This window comes from Aphelocoma coerulescens, chromosome 1 (assembly GCF_041296385.1).
Source record: "Aphelocoma coerulescens isolate FSJ_1873_10779 chromosome 1, UR_Acoe_1.0, whole genome shotgun sequence".
NCBI lineage: Eukaryota > Metazoa > Chordata > Aves > Passeriformes > Corvidae > Aphelocoma > Aphelocoma coerulescens.
This window is the reverse complement of record NC_091013.1, coordinates 91,878,734-91,900,014: the sequence shown is the minus strand read 5'-3', so window position 1 is coordinate 91,900,014 and position 21,281 is coordinate 91,878,734. Positions and strand designations below refer to the sequence as shown.

General features: G+C 40.3%; 1 protein-coding gene and 1 long non-coding RNA gene across 7 annotated transcripts in view; both read left to right on the top strand.

The window, feature by feature from the left end:
• RIMKLB (ribosomal modification protein rimK like family member B) overlaps positions 1-3,260 on the top strand; it is a 42,047-nt gene extending 38,787 nt beyond the window's left edge. For all 6 annotated transcript variants that reach the window (XM_069017394.1, XM_069017367.1, XM_069017374.1 and 3 more), the window contains one exon: positions 694-3,260. In XM_069017394.1, the coding sequence (XP_068873495.1) occupies positions 694-1,157 (464 nt within the window). In that variant the 3' untranslated portion in view covers positions 1,158-3,260. The remainder of the gene's footprint in view (positions 1-693) is intronic.
• A 2,578-nt stretch (positions 3,261-5,838) lies between these two features.
• LOC138111501 (uncharacterized) lies at positions 5,839-12,362 on the top strand. Its single transcript, XR_011151380.1, has 5 exons — positions 5,839-7,701; positions 7,961-8,071; positions 11,084-11,265; positions 11,828-11,892; positions 12,146-12,362. It is a non-coding gene; the product is annotated as an uncharacterized lncRNA (long non-coding RNA).
• The last annotated feature ends 8,919 nt before the right edge of the window (positions 12,363-21,281 follow it).

Here is a 21,281-nt window from a genome sequence, read left to right as displayed (position 1 = left end):
CAGAGGGAAATACAGCCTGAAAGATTTTTCTGCTAAATGTTTTTTTTTTGTTTGTTATTGTATGGGTTATTTTTAAACTTAAGTATTGTGATAGATGAAGTGTGAGCCTGTTAATACCTAGATGATGAACTGTGAACCTGACCTGATGAGGTTCAGACACAAATGTTCCCTAATTCTTTCTTTAGAGACAGTAACCTGTGATAGCAAGTTGAGAGGGATGTGAGCAGATGATGTCTTAATCCCTATCCCCCTCAATTATATCTACAGTTAGAGCTGTAATCTTATCAAGAGCTCTAGGTTTAATTTTGCTGAAATATTTCTTGTGATCACTTACAAACATGTAAGGAAAGCCTCTACCTGAGAAGGAACAAGGATTGTTTGTTAGTTCATTTTTTTAATATCCTGGGATCATAAAAATGTGTATTTTTTCTTGACTAAAAAGTCATTGCTTAACTGTTTTTAAACAAGTCATAATCTTGACCTGCCAAAAGCAGGTCAGAATCTTTTGAAATCCTGGTGTGGCATCAAGTTCATTAGTAGTCACTGTGGAATGGAGGTTGCTTTCTAAGTCATCAGCAGTGTGCTCACAGGCTGACTTTGAAGCTTCCCAACTGAAAAGCACGGACCAATTGAGAAGGATGTCAGTCACCTGTGACCTGAGTGCAGACAGCAAGTTGTTTTCACTTTTTCCAGGTGGTGTAGGAATGATGTGCTCGCTGAGCGAACAAGGCAAGCAGTTGGCAGTCCAAGTGTCAAACATCCTGGGGATGGACGTGTGCGGCATTGACCTGCTGATGAAGGACGACGGTTCATTCTACGTCTGCGAGGCCAATGCAAATGTAGGTTTCATTGCCTTTGACAAGGCTTGCAATTTAGACGTAGCTGGTATCATAGCGGACTATGCCGCTTCCCTGCTGGCCCCCGGCCGCTTGACGCGGCGCATGTCCTTGCTCTCCGTGGTGTCCACGGCCAGCGAGACTAGCGAGCCAGAGCTGGGCCCTCCAGCTGGGGCCGCTGTCGACAACATGAGTGCTAGCTCCAGCTCTGTCGACAGCGACCCTGAGACCACGGAGAGAGAGTTGCTCACCAAGCTCCCGGGGGCTCTCTTCAACATGAACCAGCTATTAGCCAATGAGATCAAGCTCCTTGTGGAGTGATGCCACGTGTAAATAGGTGACCAACAGAACTCTCTCTTGTAAATTTTTTTTTTAAACCAACTTGCAATGCTGTTTATCAGAGATGCTCAGAGGAATGAGGAAAGGGGGGTGAGTGTGTCAGTCAAGAGAGCAAAAGTAAAAGGCACACGTGCTGTGGTTGCTGTCCCTAATCTTTTGCGGAATGTTAAATTGTCTTCATTCTTCATCAGTTTTACAGTGGAGATGCTCAGTTCACAACCAAGCAGCAATTTTATTTGGATGCTGCTTTGGTCCCCAGATATCCTGCAGTTCATGTGTCTTCACAGGCAAGCATTGAAACGTGATTCACACTTGAAGATTTTCAGAAAGTTGTCTGGCAGCTCTCTAGAAACTTCTGTGAATTACTGCACCAGTTAAGTCTCTTCTACCTCTGTAAGGCTTGATCCTGTAAATTGCTGAGTGCCTCAAATTCTTTATGTGAGTTGAAGGTGTTAAATACCAAGTATTTCAAAATTCCTGGACACCTACTGTTCCTGCTCTTGTAGATGGGAGCTGTAAGTTCAGGATCCTTTTAAAGTCATCACTTTCTGACCTTGCAGGATACGGCCTTTCAAATGATGAGGCTGAGAGAGCTGTCAGTTGACTTAATGTGAACTTTCTGTAAAAATCTGTAAATTGTACCATCTTTGTATTAAGTGGCAGCTTTGTGTCTAAATTTCTTTATCAAGCTTTTAAAGGAGAATATTAGTACTTCTGTTTTTCTCATTTCAAATCCTGATTTTGGAGGGTATGTAGGGGAATTGGTCATACTCTACTTGTGGGCAGAAGTGGCACGTTTTTAACTATTTTTTGCATGGTTGGAGGAGATAAACAGCACTGTAATGTTTGGTATACAAAATGATGTTTAATCTAATGTGAAAAAGAATTACACTAGTTTAAAGCAAACGTGCATCGACTTGTATTTGTTAGTGTTTTAGTCTTTCTGAGAGAGATCTGCAATGTTAATGTTCCTTTTTCTTTAATACATGCTAGTCCAACACTCCCTTCTCTATGCCTGCATCTTTAACAGTGGCCAAAGTGAAAACACCGCAGACTGTTTGTTAAGAAAACACTGAGTTATAGCCTGTACATTGGTGGGGGGGTTGTTTGTTTTTATTTTTTGCCTTTTTTTGGAGGGAGGAATGTGGTAAGGTGTGGAGGAGGGAAGAGCTGGTTAAAAGTGATTAGTCATCCAGAGGAACTTTAGAATAAAGCTGCAGTTCATACAATACTTACCAGGCTTACTTTTTCCCCACTGAACATAAAAACCGATGTTGGCATAAATCCAAAGAGTACAACTGGGGAGAAATACTCGGTTCTTAGCTTTGGGAAACATGTGGCAGATTTAAAAAAGACAAAAAAAAAGAAAAAAAGAAGGAAAAAAAAAAAAGCTCAGCCAGAGTCAAAAAAAAAGAAGAAGAAAAAAAAAATAACTTAGGTCCACAAACAATTAAGGGATTGATCCTGGACCCTTACATGTTTTTGGTGTGAGTGCACACACTCGTGTGTGTTTGTGTGTGTGCAATTTTTTGCTTTATTTTTTTGAGGGTGTTGGCTGTTTAGCTCCTAATTTTTTTCCAGAATTCCTGATTTTCCTTAATCCTTCTGGCTGTGCATTTTCTCATTAGCCTTGAGCTGGTTTGGAAAACAGATAACCAAAACAGATACTGAGTCCATTTTTCAGTCCCTGTCTTCCTCCTCCTTTTCCTCCTCCTTCTCCCTTTTCATTCCCCTCTTATTCTCGGGGTTCATAAAGCCCTGGAACTATATATATATATATAAATATATATATAAGATAAGCCTCTTTTTTAAAAACAAAAAGTAAAACGTTTACAACTGAAAAATCATCTTGTGAAAATAGGTTTGTTTGGAGGGGGGTTGTGTGTGTGCAATGCTGCTGTTTTCTGGATACTTTAATGGAGCATGTCCCATGTACCCTCTGAGGTTCTGCACTGCCCACCTCTGTGGCCCTTCCTCACCTCTCTGCTGCTCTGCTGTTTTACCTTCACTTGGACCTTAAACACAACTCACGGACACTATGCAGAGAGTCTTCAAGAGGCAATAAACAGAACAGTATTAACCTGCTTTATGGAGGTTTGATCATGCTTCTTTGTACAGTTTGGTTTTTTTATTTTAAAAGGAATGTAATAAAATGGCTTTTTTTTTTTTGTAGAATTAAATATTATTATTAAAATCAAGTGAAAGGTTGACTGTTGGTGTTAAGCAGGAGAGTGGACCAGCTGGTCCAGCAAAAAAAGGATCTTCAGCAGTAAAGGTATTTTCAAATCCTTCTTACTGAGCCTTCAAGCGCACAGGTTATACCTGAAGAATATAAAGGTCTTCAACTTCCATGAAGAGTTACAGAACAACAGAACACGAAAGTAACCTAATTCTCTAGTCACTGAGCAGTAAACTGTCTCTTCTAAGAGCTCTAATTCCCTTGCTTGTTTATCCAAGGGGAATTTGGGGTGGAGGGTGGCTCTTTTTTTTTTTTTTTTTTTTTTTTTTTTTTTTTTTTTTGTTTATTCTTTTTTTTGTCTCTTCCTGTTTACTGGTAGGTGCCTGCACTCCTTGAGAGGCTGATAGGATCAGTCCTTCCCTTTTTAGCTGTGACATACATCGAGCACATGTGGAATAACAGCAGGGAGTAAACATGTGCTGGTTGGTATACTGGGGCCTTTGTGTTTCTATCATAGGAAACATCTTTTAGAGGAAAGAGTTGTTAACTGAATGTTCTGGATTGTTTTTTTGAGTCCCCATAGTATCTTGTAGCTCACAGGAATCTTACATTTCTAGCACCCTTTGAGAATGTCTAGGTAACACCTCACAGTTGAAAAATTTGTGAAGTAAACATAAGATTTTTTTCAAAGACGAAGTGGATTGAGAGATTTGCAGTTTGACTCCCTTCTGATAAGTTGCTTGGTGCTTCCGTTACTAGTTTGGAGATAAGTCTATGCATAGTGGTCACAGAGGGAGACAGGATTTGAAACACCATGTATGTTTGTTTGGACATTGGGTATTGATGCTGCATGAAAACCTTGCTTGAGGGTTCATTTGTACAAACGGGCACACTTGTCTCATGTATTTACTCCCTACTTACCCATTGCTCCTAGAAGAGTGAAATACAAAGAATGGCCTGGGGATGCAAAGGAGGTGTCTTGTTTTTACTTAAAGGAAAAAACACCAACAAAGCTAGCCCATGGTAGTGTTTCCCACTGAAGGTGAACTCCACAGATGTCAGCTGTATACACTTTATTTTCTTCAGTTCCTTCTGCTGAAAATCATATGCTAAACTTCCATACAGTTTCACTAACACTACCTCCATATGTGGGTTTGGAAGCATGTGCTGGAAAAATGGTCAACATAGTGGTGGATTACAGTAGTGCCAGTACAGCTGATGGTGATGCAACTATTTTTGTGTATTTTAAGGTTTGAAAGAGCCAGTTAGAAACTCTTGTTTGCAAGAATAAGTTTCTTAAGCTACACCTGATGAAATTTTGTTCTTTGTAACACTGGAGATTTTCTTCTGTTCAACTTACTGTGTTTGTAATTGATGTCTTGCTGTCAGTGTATGGATTGTATCTTAATCCTTGTATTTAATGCTTTAATGTGTTTTATAAAATCTTTTCTTGTAATGTTACAACACCTCATCTGTAAAACAGTGTCGATGCTTGATGCTTACATTGACTGTTACATTTTTTGTTCTGAGCTGACGGTCACTCTTGAAGCATTTTCTCCCACATCGTGTGCTATCTTTGCCGTGTGGTATTTACTCAGGAAATAACCTCTGGAACATCTGGGTATGTCAGACGCAAAGGAGATACTTCTTCAGATGTTATACCGGACTACAAAATCCAACAAATGAAACCAGTGACGCTTGCTAAATTCCCTCCTTGCAAAAATCTGTCAGTTAAATACATAAGGGACCGTAAGGGCTTAGAGAGACTTTGAAAACAGATTGCATGTACAGTATCTTTCTCATGGCTCACTCTTTTTGAGAAGGTTTATGGGCTTTATGGCTGGTGTGAGACACACGACCCACTCCTGTTCTCTCTATGGAATAGTAGGTGCTCGGACAGGTAACTTCTGTTGCTACTGTCTTTTTTAATTTTTAAGTTTTTCACTGTTCTAGGAATTGTTTTAAACTGAACACTGCAGGATTTATAACCAGGTGTTTGCTGCCTTTTCCTTTGTTTTATTTATTTAAATCTTTCTTAACCTTTGAGGGTGACTTTTGGAGCATTCTGATGGTGGATCTTGGCCTGCTGTTGGAAGTCTCCAAGCCTCTCATGTTTCTAATTTGAGTTGAAAAGCTTTTGTTTTGTTTATTTGTTTAAAACAATGACACAAATTAGATGCGCGGATTTCGGGTGGGATTTGTTGTTGCGCTATTTTGGGTGACTTTATTCTCCCTTTTTTTACAGAAATGTTTTCTAACAGTTCACACTTTGTTACTGTTCTTTGCAAAACTTTTCAGGAGCCAAAAAAGTCAAACAATGCAGAGAAAACCCCTTCTCCCCTTTCCGATGGCACGAGTGAGAGCTTATGAAAAATCCTTGCGAATGTTCCTTCCTAAACTTTTCCCCCCAGTAATGCAAGCGGGTAAAATGGTAAACGCAGCAGTTTGGTGACATCCAAAACCGACCTGTTGTCAGGTAAATTGACACTTTTCTGCTCTTACTCTAACCTTTGTAAGTTTGCTAACTTGTCTGCCTTCCTTTCTTGCCATCAGTTCATTTTGGTGATACTTGTTGAATGATTTCTTTAACCGGATTTAGAGAAAATCCTGCTTTACTTCCTTATTTCCCTTCCTTATACTTGTTGACTTTAAGAAAACTGTCATTGTGCTTTGCTTTACACAAGGTGAGAGAAAAGTGAGTCCCCCATGCAACTGTATGAGGGATAGATTTGTAATACGTTAATTCCACTTCCTCTATCAATTCTAGATAGTTTGTCTTCAAGTGTACTATTTTAGCTTAGATTTTTGAAAGGTATGTTGCTTTCCATTTGCTAAGTGAACATAAAATATAACTGCAGAAGCAAGTAGTTGATAGGAGTGAAAAACTAGCACTAAGAATGTTAAATCTATTAAAATTCAATAGAGCAGGATCTTGTAAAGAGGACAGATGGACGAATATGTGTGCTGAAGAAAAAGACTGTTGGGCTGATTATTTCTGTTTGTGGAGGATGGGGTGACACATTTTATCTTGCCCTTACTGCTCTGTCAAAGCACTTGTACATTTTATCCTTCTCTGGTAACTCTCTCCCTTAATCTCAAACAATGTAAAAGTACTGGGTACTTAATACTTTTTTACTTAATTTAAGGGGGAGAATCTTGTATTTTACTCAGAGGTAAAATATCAGACAATTGGAATACCATTCCAAGTTGAAGAATGTGAGCCTACAAACAGGCTTCCAAGTTTCCTGATGCAGTATTATATTTCCCATGACATCTGTAAAGAATTAGCACTTGTTTCAGATTATTTCTCTGTGTACATGAATTACTCCTCTATACCATCATAAAATAGTCTATTTTTCATAGTCTCAGTTTATATTACCAGATATTACCAGCAATTTAATAAATTGCAGCTCAACTTAAGGTGGGAGGGAATAATTATAGAGCCAAATTTTGCTCTCAATTACACTGAGATAAACCTGGAATCACTCTGTGAAAGTCAGTGGAGTGATATCCGATTTCACTGGTATAATTGAGTGTATAATTTGTGTCTTAAACTTTACTTGCAAGGTAATTTTACAAACCTGTTATACTTATGTTTCCAATGCTTTTTCCTTTCAGACACACCCACTTCTTGCGTCTCAGCATTGGGCAGGCCTATTCCTTTATTTGTGTATATTTTTGTGCATCAGCTGCTATAGGACACGGGTGTAACACTTTCAGGCATGTGGTTGGGTGTCTTTGGGGTTTGTAATAATGTCCAAAAATAAGAATTTCTTTTCCTCAGATTTATTTATTAATTTGTGTTGGATCACAGTTTTGCATTTCTAACCTGATTTTAGATACATATTCTATTAAGATTTTCTTGAAAGAAATACAGTACTAGTTCTTTGCAGAGTCTGCAATTGACCTTTGGTGGGGAGAGTTGACCAAAATTTACTGCATTCTGCAGTAGTTAATGTTTTAATATTTAGTGTTGCTTGAAAGGTGGTTTTACAGATCATGCTCTTTCCTCTTTATGGAATGGCTTTCAAAGCCGTGTATTGATCTTGGTTGTGCCCAGTGCTTTGCCTAGTGTATGGGGAAATGTAGAACTTGAATAGGCCATGACTTCTTAGACAAGGGATGATGATTATGTGCATGCTGAACAAGAACTTCTTCTATATGCCCTTCTGCTGCAACAGAGTAATAAAACTGGTAGGTGGCAGCAGCAGCAGCAGCAGCAGCAGAAGAAACTCATGACTGTGACCTGAGAAACCTCCAGTACGGGGAGAAATGGATTGCAAAATACTAACTGGAGTAAGGGGAACGGAGAAGAGAGGCAGAGTCCCTGAACTGTCCCTTTGAATGGTGAGTCTGATTTACAGAATTCTGACCATCGAAAGACAGCCTTTAATACAAGAGGTACATTGATCTATCTCAGTTGGTGTTTGGTTGCCTGATGTCCTAATTCTTATCATTAATTCAACATTCCAGTTTCCCCTCTGCCTTTATAAGGCACAGTACATATCTTAAAAAATTAAAGTTCACCAAAATTGCCACATATTGAGAGTACTGGGAAATAAGACTGAAAGGAATTTATCTAGCCCAATCATTCTCTGCTCCACAGGAAGACTGATCATAGTTGTGCCATTGGTGAAATGTTTATTGTCACCTAACTTAAAAACCGAGGAATAAATGAGGAAGATTCTGCAGTCCTATGGAATTTTATTTTATGAAGGTAAAAAGCATCCTTACTGTCAGCCAGTGATCAGCCTTATAGGCTGAGAGCCCAACTGCTTTTTTTTCTACTTCAAGAGAAACATACATATATGCCTTAGAAATGCCATGATAATAAAGAACAGTGTTATTTATGGAGATTTCCTAAATCTCAAGGTAGGAAAAAAACATTCAAATCACCACAGTTAAAATAATTTTTGGAAGTGGGAAATAAAAATTATATGTTTCTAACTTAGTGGTTAAGAGTTGGTAGTTTTAGCCACCTCTTCAGTTCTCTGGACAAATGGCTCTAAAACTTCTTTGATTGCACATCCCTATCAGAAAAAAGCATTTTGAGTGTATACCCCAATAAATATTTTTTACAAGTTACATATGTGTATTACTACATACATTGTAAAACTTACATAAACTCACGAAGTTAAAAAAGGATCAGAAAAAGATGAAATGAAGACTATTTTTGAAACACGTACTTAACTGTATTTATTAACAGTGAAAAAAACATTTTCACCCTGCAGCCTTATGGATTGTGTTGCAAAGCTCCCTGGGGAACGTGGGCTCCCCTTTGGAGACCACAGATGTAGACACCATAAATACTTATTCTTGCAGATGTCATCAGGATGTTCCACCAAAACAAAACCTCCATTCTAAGTAATTCTACTAGAGATGAAAATGCTGACTCTCTAGTAGAATGACTTCTCCTTCTGAAAAGAAAATAAGAGGAGAGAACAGCAGGATATGGAAGCACTGATGAACTTGTTTGACCTAGGAGAAGTTTGAATCTGGATCAGCTGAAAATAGGGAGAAACATGTCCAAGTGAATTGGGAAGAAGAAATTGTGTCAGAATATATACCGATACGCAGAATACAGCAGTAGCTTTTGTATTTTCACAAATGTTTCTGCGTCATTTACAGCTAGGTATTAGTTGATAAATTCCAAATTCTGTTTCCTGTTGTTACCTGGGGTAGTCACACTAAAATCAGGAGCAGCACTTACATACAGGAACTAAGCTGGATCTGAATTTTGATATCCAGGCAACTAAATAGTCTCCAGTGCGCATCAGGTACCACTTAGGCCTGTGGACAACTGGTGTGCTTTTCTCATTAGCTTCTTAGTTATCATACAGCCTTTGAAAGTATTCTGTGGACCACAGGCTGGAAGTCCCAGAACTGAATTTTTACAAAGTGAAAGGAGATTGCATGTGCAAAGTGGAAAATATTTTGGATGGAGAATTGATTAGAATCATGTTAAATATAATAATGAGCAAAACCTGTATGTGAGATGAAGCTCATAGAGAAAGGGTTTTCAATCCAGTCAGGCTGGAGATGTGATGAAGAGAAATAATTTCTGATAGTAGAGGCAAAGGAGTCTGAAGCCTATGTCAGTCTGTCATCAGAGCCAGAGATGAGACAGGAAAACAGCTTCTGCTGATCTTGAGCATTCCCAGCTGTTGCTGTAAGGAGGAATCTCAGCAGACTTTCTGTACATAATATATGCCTTTGCAAACTGGATCTCGGGGAGGAGACCTGTAAGTTCCACTGATACACTAACTGTAGCACCTGCCTACTTGAACGGGTGGTCATGTGGATTAAAGGTGTTACTGCACTGAGTTTACATGACAGTAACATTTGGGAGGAAGAGTGTTCCTCTGGCCCTGAGCATGGGCTTGTTTGCCCCAATACACCTGTAGCTGCTGCTTCTCGGTGTGGTAGGAGATAGAGGCATATAAATGTATGTGAGCTTTTTTTAACAACTAGAGACCAAGGTGACTTAGTCAACTGGTCAGAAAAGAATTTTATTTTTCTTTGTTACGGACAAGAAGGCATTTAGAACACTTCCAGATCCTCCATGGTTCTCCATGTGGCTGTCAGTACAAAAGAGTTTTGGTTTTGTTTTTTTTTTTCTTTTAGCTGTGACATACCAAAGCATCCTGTTTTCTGCAACTTCGATGTGGTAGAGATTTGAAGAAGGCAGATTATTTTCCATTCTTGTCATAGACTTCCATGGGCAGGAAAGGGGTGATGTGTTTATGAAAGGAGGGAATGGACAGGTTCCTCATGCTGAGTGAATAGTAGGTGATGGATTAGGCTGATAAAAAAGTTAACATTCACATTGCACCCATGCAAGGCATTTTCAAGGTATTTCTGCATCCCTCCTTTGTTCCCTTTAGAAACAGTACAAGTGTTACTAGAATATACAGAGTCTGCATAGTAATATGTCAGTGTATTAAGCTCTGCCAAGTCTGTGCATGGAGGCCTTATAAAAGATTTATGAGAATTTCTGTGTGTCTGCTTTTTTATTTGGAGGCAAGTTGCTGTATGCATCTATGTACAGTATTCTGTCTTAGGGTAATAGATATTTTTTGTTTATTTGGAAGGAGGGAAGTGTGATTGGGCAGTTAAATATATCATTCTGTTATCCATTTCTATAGGAAGCACAATAGCTAAGAAAAAGCATTTTTGTGTTAGACAAATTGCAATATAATTGAGGTTTTTAATACAGGAATGAAAAAGAAATGTTTTACTAGTGGTCATTGGAATTTTTTTCAATAAAGTGTTCTAACAGCAAAAACCTAATTTGACAGAATCAGTATCAGTTAGGTTGGAACAGACCTCTGAGATCATCAGGTCCCAACCTTTGAATGAACACCATCTTGTCAGGTAGACCACAGCACTGAGTGCCACGTCCAGTCTTCCCTTAAACATCTCCAGGGACGGTGACTCCACCACCTCTGTGGGCAGCCCGTTCCAGTGCTTGACAACCCTTCTGTGAAGAAATTTCTCATGTCCAACCTGAATCTTATTCATTGTTGTAATATATAAAATTAAATAATAAATTAATTTATCATATTTGTAAATTTCCAGGCATACATGCTAATTTCTAGAATTTATCAGGACAGTCCCTCTTGTTCAAATTAGCATTTCTTGATAGAGAGGGTGGAAAGATCCATCTTACATAAGCCAGTAACCCAGTTGTTGCTACCTCTTTTGCCAGTCATGCATTTCTTTTATGCAGATTTCCTGGAAGCAGTGACACTGCTGAGCTTCTGTGGTGCTTAGTTTATCTGTGTCATAAAATACTTACATTTTGGGGAGAGAGGAACTGGAGAGGTGAAAACTGTCCATGGTGTTACATGGACTGAACAGGAAGGTGCTCTGAAGCAGAGAAAGAAGACTAAGCAGTAGCTGTATGCACAGGTATCCTTTCGGTTCTGTCATACCAATGTAGTGGGAGGCCAGGAGTCCAGATGAATGTTTCAGTGTACCTTGATGAAGAATGGGAATGTCACACAGACTGTGCAACTGTATATATTTCATATCTCTAAATATTTCATTTACACGAAGTGTGGTTTGTCCAAAAGGGTGTGTGCAGTTTTCCCTCACTGCTACTGTGCAAAGCACTGCCTGGTAGTCTTTATTCTCTGGATTCCTTCTGTTCAGTGGTATTGTGCATTAAGCCTGAAACTTGTATTTCGTGAGTTTTAGGGGGAAGCTTGGTGTGCTTGTGTATATATTTTCCCATGCATCTAACAAACACAAGGCAAGAGAAACACCACAAATGTTATGGTTACCCTGCCCACCCATCTTTACAACATTATATGGGAGGGGTAGTGCAGTTGAAATGTGATTTAGGAGTGCTTGTCTTACTGGATGGCAAATACTGAAGCTTTGTCAGTGGGAGAACTAGGCAGGAAAAGTCTGCGGTTTGACTTTGCTAAACTTTTACACAAATTTTCCTCCACATGAAATATTTCCACAGGAATCTAATGCGTGTGAAAGATGCTGGATCACCAGGTGCAGAGATTGACTCTATCCACTGGAAAGGTAACAGGAATTAGATTTTATTTTTAGAACACAACCTTCACTGCATCTGACTCCTTGACCTGGAAAGGCCTTTTCCAAGGTCAGAAGAGGAGTTTGGTATTCATGGCTCAGTCCTTGGTGTGTCTGTGATGCAGCTATCAAGGAAGCCAGATAGGTGGTGGATACAGAGATCTTTTTTTATGATACCTGCTTGCATTTCTGATGTTTGTATTTCAGAGCAAAGACTAACTTCTTCAATGGTTTATTTCTTCAGGTTTTTCTACAGCAGCAGGAGGTCTTCTCTTGCTTCTCATGGGAACACTTAGCATTTTGATAATGCCTCCTTCACAATGAAGGGAAGAAAGGATGGATCAGCAATGACGTGCAATGGAGTGATGTCCACACGTGGCCTTGATAGTCATGATCCCTGTCCTACTAACTTGGAGAATTGAATAAAAGAGTTGAATTGTTATTCACGAGAGTGTGAGATTCTTTTTGGTACCTTTTGCACCATCTCCCCTTTCTTGAGGGGCTGGTGAACTTCAGAAACCTGTTGATCTTGTGTCAAAGCTGCAGCTAAGCCAAGAAGCTGCAGCTAAGAAGAGTAAAACCTGCTGGATATTTTTCTCTTTGTTAACCTTTTTTTTACCCTCCAGGAATTTAATTCCTAAGAGTTCTAAATGCTTTATATTGACATGAATAATCTTCCCAAATTCCTTGTAAACTTTAGCATCAGGCCTTTGGTTTTATCAGTCATGTTATGAGTTCATCTGAGTCACTGACGATACAATACTCCTGAGTTGTAAAAGTGAAATCACCACACTGATCATGCTATACTTCATAGTCACTTTGGTGACTGCTAGAGAAAGAGATGCAACTTGGTTAACCTACCAGAGATAATGTGCCTTTGGATTTTGAAGCCATAGTGGCAAGGCTTGTTACAGACAAGGGGATGTACATTCTTCCTGTCTGTTGTTTCTGAAGAGAGCTAGTCTTTAAAACCTAGGTTATAGATCTTGCACATGGCTCTCTTGGTTTGTTGTTAGTGAAGCACTGTAAAGAATTAGACACATACTGATGGTATTTCCATAATGTGCCTACTTGAAATTTGTACAAAATTTACAAAAGTGAAGCAAAAAAGAGAAGCAAGATGCTGAGTTGGTATATTATCACTAAACACCTCTTATCCTTGTCATTCTTCCTGTTCATTTCATGGATATTAATTTCATGTAAATTTTGATTCCTGTTTTCTTTGTGCTTGTTCTAGTAATTTACATGTGAATGTAACTGAGGAATGTGGCTGGTAGCCTGTCTGCAGCTATGCCTTTGCTCCCTAGCTGCAGTTTATGGTCGGTTTTTTTGCAAATCTGTGTGTCACGCGGTGCCTGTGGTACCTGTGTAAGCAGGCTGTCCCCACACAGTAGTGGCCATTTCATCTCTTGAGGTTCAGTGCTTGTTCGTGCGCTGATGCATATGCTGATGCTTCCCTAAGTGCTTTTCTGCCTTAATATTTCATGTTTAAAAAGTAGAATAGCTGAGAACTTTCTAAATTCCTTAGTTTCATATATCCCATCATGCTAAGCTGCTTCCAGGCCCTGTCTGTATTTCAGTTCTCTTTTTTTTTCTGTGGGTGTTCAGCAGTGTTCTCTGTTCTGCTGCCTCAAGTTTGCTCCTCATGCCTTCATAGTCTTTTTTCTTTTTTTTTCCCTGGTCTTGTTTTTGCTCTTAACAGGCCCTACTTATCCTTGTCTTTGTCCCAGGCACACACACATATGGTACCCTAAGAATATTTCTTACTCAGTGTCTATTAAAGATAACCATTCTTTATATTACTCTAAAAGTGTGTTTTCCTTTTTTCAGAGTGAGAAACATTCTGTTGCTACATGTTTCTTTTTGGTATTTCTCGGCCCTAAATGTAAAATAGAAATTAAAAGAAGTTTATCACTGTGTAACGTCTTTGTAGTGAGTGAAAGTTAGCAAATTACAATATTGAGGAGACAGTTCCTGGCTTTTGCACTCATTTAACTGTCTTTGTTGAGAGGGATTAGTTCTGCAATCCATCTCTTCATGTACCTCACTTAAGAGCTCAAATTCAAGAGCTGTGGTCAAGAATCTGTTGGTGTCATGTTAAGTTTTGCTTTCCTTTGTCTTTCTTATCTTCCTTTGAATTTAAATAGTGGGTATCAACAATTAAATAGTAATTGGATATTCATGACACAATTTTGGTATTACTTGTACAGTATAGTGAAAACAGAGTAATAATAGTTTTGCAGTGATAATACTGACCTGTGCTGTGATGATTACAGAGTATAAACAGTTCCTTTTGCATGCCTGCATTTCCTATTAATTGGAATTGCACTGTTGTGCCAGCTACAGAAACAGTACTTGAAACTCTGCATTGCTTAGTGTGATGAGATCTTGGGGTGGGGTATATTTGTATTGAGGCCAAACTTGGAGAGAGGTTGTAATTTTGTTCAGCATTAGATCTGGAAAACCTCTGTAACTTGTCTGGCCTGCATTCCCAGTTGTGCATGATGTAAACAGAGAGCTATGTCTTGACCACTGTCTTTTTATTTTTCTGGGTCATTTTCCTTATATTTCGCCATATCACCTTGGTTGCTTCTCCAATCCACTCTTTCCCTGTCTAGACAACTTGGTTTATCACTGTGCATTTACCTCCAGGTGTTCTGCAAAATCTAGGTTTGGAACCAGACATCACATCATCATCTCTGTGATTCTCTCATCCCGTGTTGTCATTGCGTCAGTATTTTTCCAGACACAGTGCTTTGGAGGCTGCCCTGCTGCCATGGTAATGTTGAGAAGGGAGAGCATGCAGTGCAACAACCAGGTCACCTCAAAAGCCTCAAGGGTGGAATCCTTGGGAGAGAGGCTGTCACTGTCGGCTTCTTTCTCCTGCACTGACCCCCTTAGTTTAGCTGGTGGTGCCCAGGCCAGTCAGCAGAGCACAGGCTGATAAGCTCAGCCCTACACTGCTTCCTGGCTTGAGCACTTCAGCCTAGACATGGGCCAGTCGGGGAGATTGATGATCACTGGGTCACTGCTGCTGTGCTCTTCTGTGCTTTTTACATGCCTGGTGCTGAGATTCAGGCAAACTCCTCGGTCTCCTGAATGTTTGCCCTGATCTGCTTTGCATCTACTATCCCAGTTGGTGGAACGGAGTTGAGTAAGTAGTACTGGGGTCCAAAATCCTGTTAAACACATTAGGAAGAGTTTCTGTCAGAAATGAAGTATGCCTCCATATTTTTCTCAGCATTTTAATTTAAAAAATGATTTGTATTTTTTATAACCACACTTCTGACGATTTCTAATGAAGGCAAAAGTCTTCCTTCTAGTTCTGCCCATCTTTTTCTTCCTAGAGAACATACATAGCAGCTGCCAGAGCTGTCTGTAATATACCTGCTGCTTCTTCCCTACAGCCCTCAAGATTCAGGAGAAAAAGATAGAAAGAGATAGTGATCTTCCAAGGGAAAAGATTGGGATTGCTCTCTAGCATCTCTGATAACCATCCATGTTCAGCAGCTTAGCAGTAATAGCACTTGTCTCTAACAGTATGAAGCAGGAGGAAGCAGGGAAGGAAGGGACAATATCCCTTACAACTGTGATGTCACTAATGGACCAGAGGTGACATCTCCATGGGGATGAGGCAGTGTGAAGAAGTTGGGCTTTTGGAGAAATAAAAAACCAACCTCCACGGTTTTCTAGTCCTTCTTTCCAGCCTTGTGGACAGTGCTGTGTTCCAGGGGAGAATATCTGCTTAATCTTCCTGGTAACATGCCTCTGCACAGCTTTCTGTGGTCCTATATGCAAGGTAAGATTGAGGGAAGACGTCCTCTCAAAATCATTCAAAGTGCTCTCTGCAGCTTGAATATTTCTGTGGCTTGGATTGGGGATCTCTCGTCTTAGCCCAGTCTTATTAACAGCTCATGTATTTTGAAAACAGCTGAGTTTGTGAGCCGTGAGTGGAAATGAAGAATTGCAGCCCAGTTGTGAGACTTCACTCTGGAACAAGCAACCCCTGAAACAGGAGAGGAGGCCCAGTAGAGGGAGGGAAAGAAAAGTGTTTTCAATGTCTAAATTTCCAGATTTAGTTAGGGTTGTGTGTATAACTTTCTGTTACAACACCACTGGTTCTGATATCATCAGTTGTCACATGGAGTCACTTTGGGTGGGAGATGTTAAAGGAGTCTAACAGCCTTGGTTAGATACAGGTGACTGTTTGGTGTAGTAGCAAAAGGATAAGAGGGATTCCTAATGATGCTTTCCTCTCTAAACTCTATTCCTATTCTTCCCATTGCTCTACTGATACACCCTTTGCATTGTGATTTGGTAGGTGGCTTTTTTGCTTTAATTTCCAAGGTCGACCACTTTTAACTGTTGCAGATTTCTCTCCTGCAACCAAACTGAGGTCTTGAGATTGGCCATTGTTTTAAAGATACCTGTGTGTCTGTTATGTTGCCTGAAAGGATGGGGAGGGGGCACAGAATTGCATTTTTCTGCTCAGTTTCATGGGCTGTGATTGATGTCCCTTTGTGCAAGGCAGTTTTGCATCACTGGTGTGGAGCCCCTGCTGGTTTTTACACCATCTGAGTTAGCTGTGTTTCATTGGAAGTTTAGTTACTCATTGAGATGAAGGTGGCATTGAACATGTGTTGCTGTAGACTGTACCAAAAGATGAGCCAACTCTGGAAGGCAAATAGCCAAAGGAAATGACAAGGTGACAGGACACAGGAAAAGAGCATGTCAGTAGCTACTAGTTGTAACTTATCTGTGGTGCAGTGACAGCTGTCCATTATGCTGCAGAGTCCATTGGATGGAAAGAGATGAAAACAACCAAGGTTCTGTCTGTTGGCTGGCCACTATTCTTTGCATGCATCCTGGTTTTCACCTTCCTGTAGGGAATTATTGCCAGAGTCACACCACATTTGCAGGTAGAAATGTTTGTTCTTGAGCAACTGTGCACTGACAGGAAGGGCAGCAGGGACCCACCTGCCCAGGTTTAGGTGCAGTTTTGTTTGTCACGTAGGGAGCCCCCAGTGAGCTATGTGCAGCTGAAGATGCCAGCAACAAAAGCAAGGATGCAGCCACAGGAATTTAGCATTGAGGATACTGTGCAGACCCATTTTTGAACATGTTCTTAAGGCATCCAAATCTTGCAGAATTACTAGTCACAGCCATCAACTTTTGATTAAATTTCCATCTCTTTCCTTTAGCCCACATGATTGGTGTTTAATGTCACTGCATTCAGTGTCCCTTGGAGCAGAACATGCTGTGGTGCCTTGTTTTGTTTGTATAGAGTTGGCAAGCAGGTAATAATCAGTTGTTTTGGTTGCCTGGAGGAGTTCAGCATCTTTTAATTACATGTTTTTGGAAGTGTCCTTTAACAGATGTAACCCTCAGGAGCTGGAACAGTGAATATGAGAAGCAAGCTGGTTTGGAGGGATTTGGAAGCAGATGTTGTGAGCTCAGAATGGTGAAGCTCTTTCAGAGAGGTGAAATTCATGCTCATATTGCAACCCTACTCTTGGAAGCTTTTTCTACAATTCCTATCCTCCCCATTAGTTTTGGAAACCCTCCCAGAGTTTTGGATACACCTCCTCAGGACAGCAATGCTCCCCTGTCACTGAACTTCTGCTAAAACCTATCCTAACCCTGCACTTGTCTTTTGCATAGAGAGGGTGTGGGCCGCAAGGGTTTGTTTTTCGCACTGGTGTGTCAGAAGAGCTGCCAATCGTGTCCGTTTCCAGATGTGGTTTTGTCACAGGCACCTACCAATGACTGGTGTTTGAATGACATCTGCCAAGGTGAAAGAGGTGAATTCCAACATCCCTAAGTCACTTCTAACCATGCTGGACTTCGATCTTATTTTCCCAAGTGCGCTTTGGACCCATTAACTTAACGGAGAGTAGGAAACACAAACGTGGAAAAAACCAAGGCTAAGATGTCTGAATCACACATTAACAGATACATCTCAAAGCAGAGATCTCTTTTACTTATATCTGTTGGTGTACATAGTAAACACAGGAAACAAGATGGCATATCTACCACGTAACAACGGGTCTAATTTATCCCTGACTAAATCAGTCCATTTCAGTGGATGTGATGGGTGAAAACCATCTCCCAAGAGGGTGAGTTAGTTTTCTTGAGGCTGTGTTTCCTTCTGCTGGTGTAGAGTTAATACTGCTGATAGTTTTTTTCCTCAAAAACAAGCTTCTGAAGCTGCTGCTTCCTCATAATCCCAAGAAACATTTAAACTTGTCCTCATCATAATGATTTTATTCCTTCTATCCAATCTAAATCTACCCTCTTTCAGTTTAAAACTTTGACCCTTGTCCTCTTCCAGTGTCCCACCATCCTCACAGTAAATAATTTCTTCCTAATATTTAATCTGAACCTGATCTCTTTTGGTTTAAAGCCATTCCCTCTTGTGCTGTCACTGCATACTATCACTTGTAAAAAGTTCCTCTCTAGCTCTCTTGTGGCACTGCTAGGTACTGGAGGGGGCTCTAAGGTCTCTTTGGAGCCTTTTATTCTCCAGGCTGAACAATCCAAACTCTCTTGGCCTGTCTTCATAGCAGAGGTTCTCAAGACCCCTGATCAGCTTTGTGGCCTTCTTTGGACTCTGGACTAGGAGGTGCATGTCCGTCTTATGCTGGGGGTACCAGAGATGGATGCAGCACTCCAGGTGGGGTTTCATAAAAGTGGAGTAGAGGGGGAGAATCTACTCACTTGACCTGCTGCCCACAGTGCAGCCCAGAATACAGTTGGCTTTCTGAAAAAACAAACCCCACTGTGTGTAAGAGCCTGGACTATCTGACAGCATCAAGCAAGCACAGGGAATTAAACTATTTAAGTTAGGGAGCTAATGTGTTTTGATATCTGAATATCATAGATCCAGTAAATTCACTGGCTGTGCATCTCTGCAGGGCGGGCAGGCTGTTGGCAGACCATCTAAGCAAGACAGCCTGTGTATTCCACAAATCATCTCTGCAGGTGTATTTTGATCATCAGCTTTAGGTTATCTAAGATCATGCCCTTGCTGAAAAGGTTAATTCTACAAATTCAGCAATAGTACAACCTGAGATTAATTTGAGATGGTTTTCAAAGTGGATCCTAAAGCACCTATAATACCCTGAGTATTCCATAAATACTTACCTCCTCCAAAGTGGGCCTCCGTGTGACCAAAGACAACGCAGATTGTCTTCATTTTGTTCTCCTTAACAGAATAGCTCAATAGCAATACTTCAGAGGTTTCCTTAGCTGACACACAGCATCTCTCAGTATAAGGGAGGTTCAGGGAAAGAGAAGACAGTGCTCAGTGGTATCAATTTCAGTTTTACCCTGAGAGCCTGTCCACACCACCGTGTTCTCTGTCCACACAATCACCAGAAGTCATTACTGCTACTCAAAATGATAATGTGTTGCAGAATTTAGAATTACTGTTCCATCATGACTGATATTCCTCAGCTGGCAGTGTGGAGTATTCCTGAGTGCCACCTATGAAAACAAGATTGTTTTACAGATATTTAGAGAATGTAAACAGCAAAGCTCTTCTCTGCCAGAACTGTTAAGTGGAAATATTTTTCAAAGCTGAAAAAGCAAGTGCTTTAGACAGTCTTCACATCCAGTTGCTTCAGAGTGTTTGTCATTGTTAGAACCTATTTTAAAGTAGGAGAGAGTTGCATTTGATAGCAATATCTGCCTGCTGCTTACCAGTGCAATATGAATCCAGTGTCTCAGACCAAGCCAGGAAAATTTCATCCCTGTAGCACTTCAGGTCTTTCAACCCTTCACAAAACCATTGTTCAAACTGCTATTTTCTTCTTCAGTCTATTATTTATTAATGAAGATGACTTTTTAGTGACTATTATTTCAGCTTGCAAAGTTACAAACTGTATGTCAAAATCAAAGTTTCCAAAGTATTCCATTCAGAACCATGAAACATAAACCCACATTTATCTTAAAAAAATGGTGACAGACATTTATGATGATCAAGACTTAGGAATGCCTTTGCTTTTAAGTTTGTTTTGTTTAGTAGAATTTTTTTCCAGTGAGCCTAATTATCCTGAAATTAAGCAAAACTGTCACACCATTGTAAATTGACATTCTAAGCCCAAAGACTCAAACAAAATGAGATCCCATAGCAGGTTCTTTGATTATACCTTCTTGTGACAACACAGAAAATTTGGATCAAAGGCCAGCAGACAGATCCAGTTGGAATATCTTATGCTATAAGCAAGCTGAGTTTTCCACAGCATGACCCCCTAAGCAGTTTCCAGAGCTGCTGCAAGCATTTACCTACTAGTTGTAGGGAGGGTGGTATTCAGGTGGGCTCCCAACTCAGTGCACTGCCAAGACCAGGCTTTAGCTCATTACTGAAAGTGGGATCCACAAAAAAAAAAAAAAAAAAAAAAATTTGTTTTTGAATTCCAAGACTTATTGATCTGTTATTGGTTTTTGGCAAGTGAAAATCCCTTGACACATCTTCTTATACTTTGCCTGTGACTTCAATATTCTAGAAAAATAAGAAATTAAGTGAAGACAGAAGGGGTTATTCTGCTCCTTACTGCTTGGGAGTGGGACACAAAAGTATGTTGGGTATACATGATCCTTGATGAAGAAATATTTCTAAGCTGCTGTGTGTGCAGCTCCTGTGTATCTGCAGATGCTTGAGAACTTGTAGCTGAACATAGAGGTGGTTCTGAGTGATTATTTCCCTATTCTCACTGGTTTCTGGGCTGACAGCTCTGCCATAATCCACCTTGTCCCCCACCTTTGAATGGTTTTCTCTTTCTTGGCTTCTGGCTGTATATATGAACTTCCCAATAATTTATTTCCCTGCTTTCCCTGTAGTCTCACTCCTGCTGGTTCTGGTTCTTAGAGAGTTCTGTGGCCAAGTCTGGCCATTCACAGTCACTGCCTGCAGGCTGTCCTGTGGTCATCCATCCCTTTTGAGTGCCTCTGGGTGCTGCTTTTGGCACTTCTGCAGCTAGGCATCATTTGCCTTTCACTTACTGAATGGTAACGCAGGGAAGGAAGTGAACGCTGTGAGCAGACGAGGCCAATACCTGTCTCAGCACAAGCATTTGCTTCTTGTTGTTGAAGCTACATCTGTCCTCACTTTTGGAACGCTAGGAAGGAATTTGCCAAGTTGCTGTGTGGGGATGGTACATGTGGTGGGTTAGTCAGCACTAGCAGAGGGGCTTCAGCAACCTCTTAAACTCCAGCACGTTCTGAGTGAGCCTGTGCTTGTTTCCAAGCTGCAGTTCCAATGTGAGCCAGGTATAAAGAAGGATCACCAGAAAATTTTGATGCTGAAATTCAACATTACAGTTCCCTACATTCATACTTGGGAAAGTGTGCACTTTGTGGCAGAAGCATTCAAAGTATTT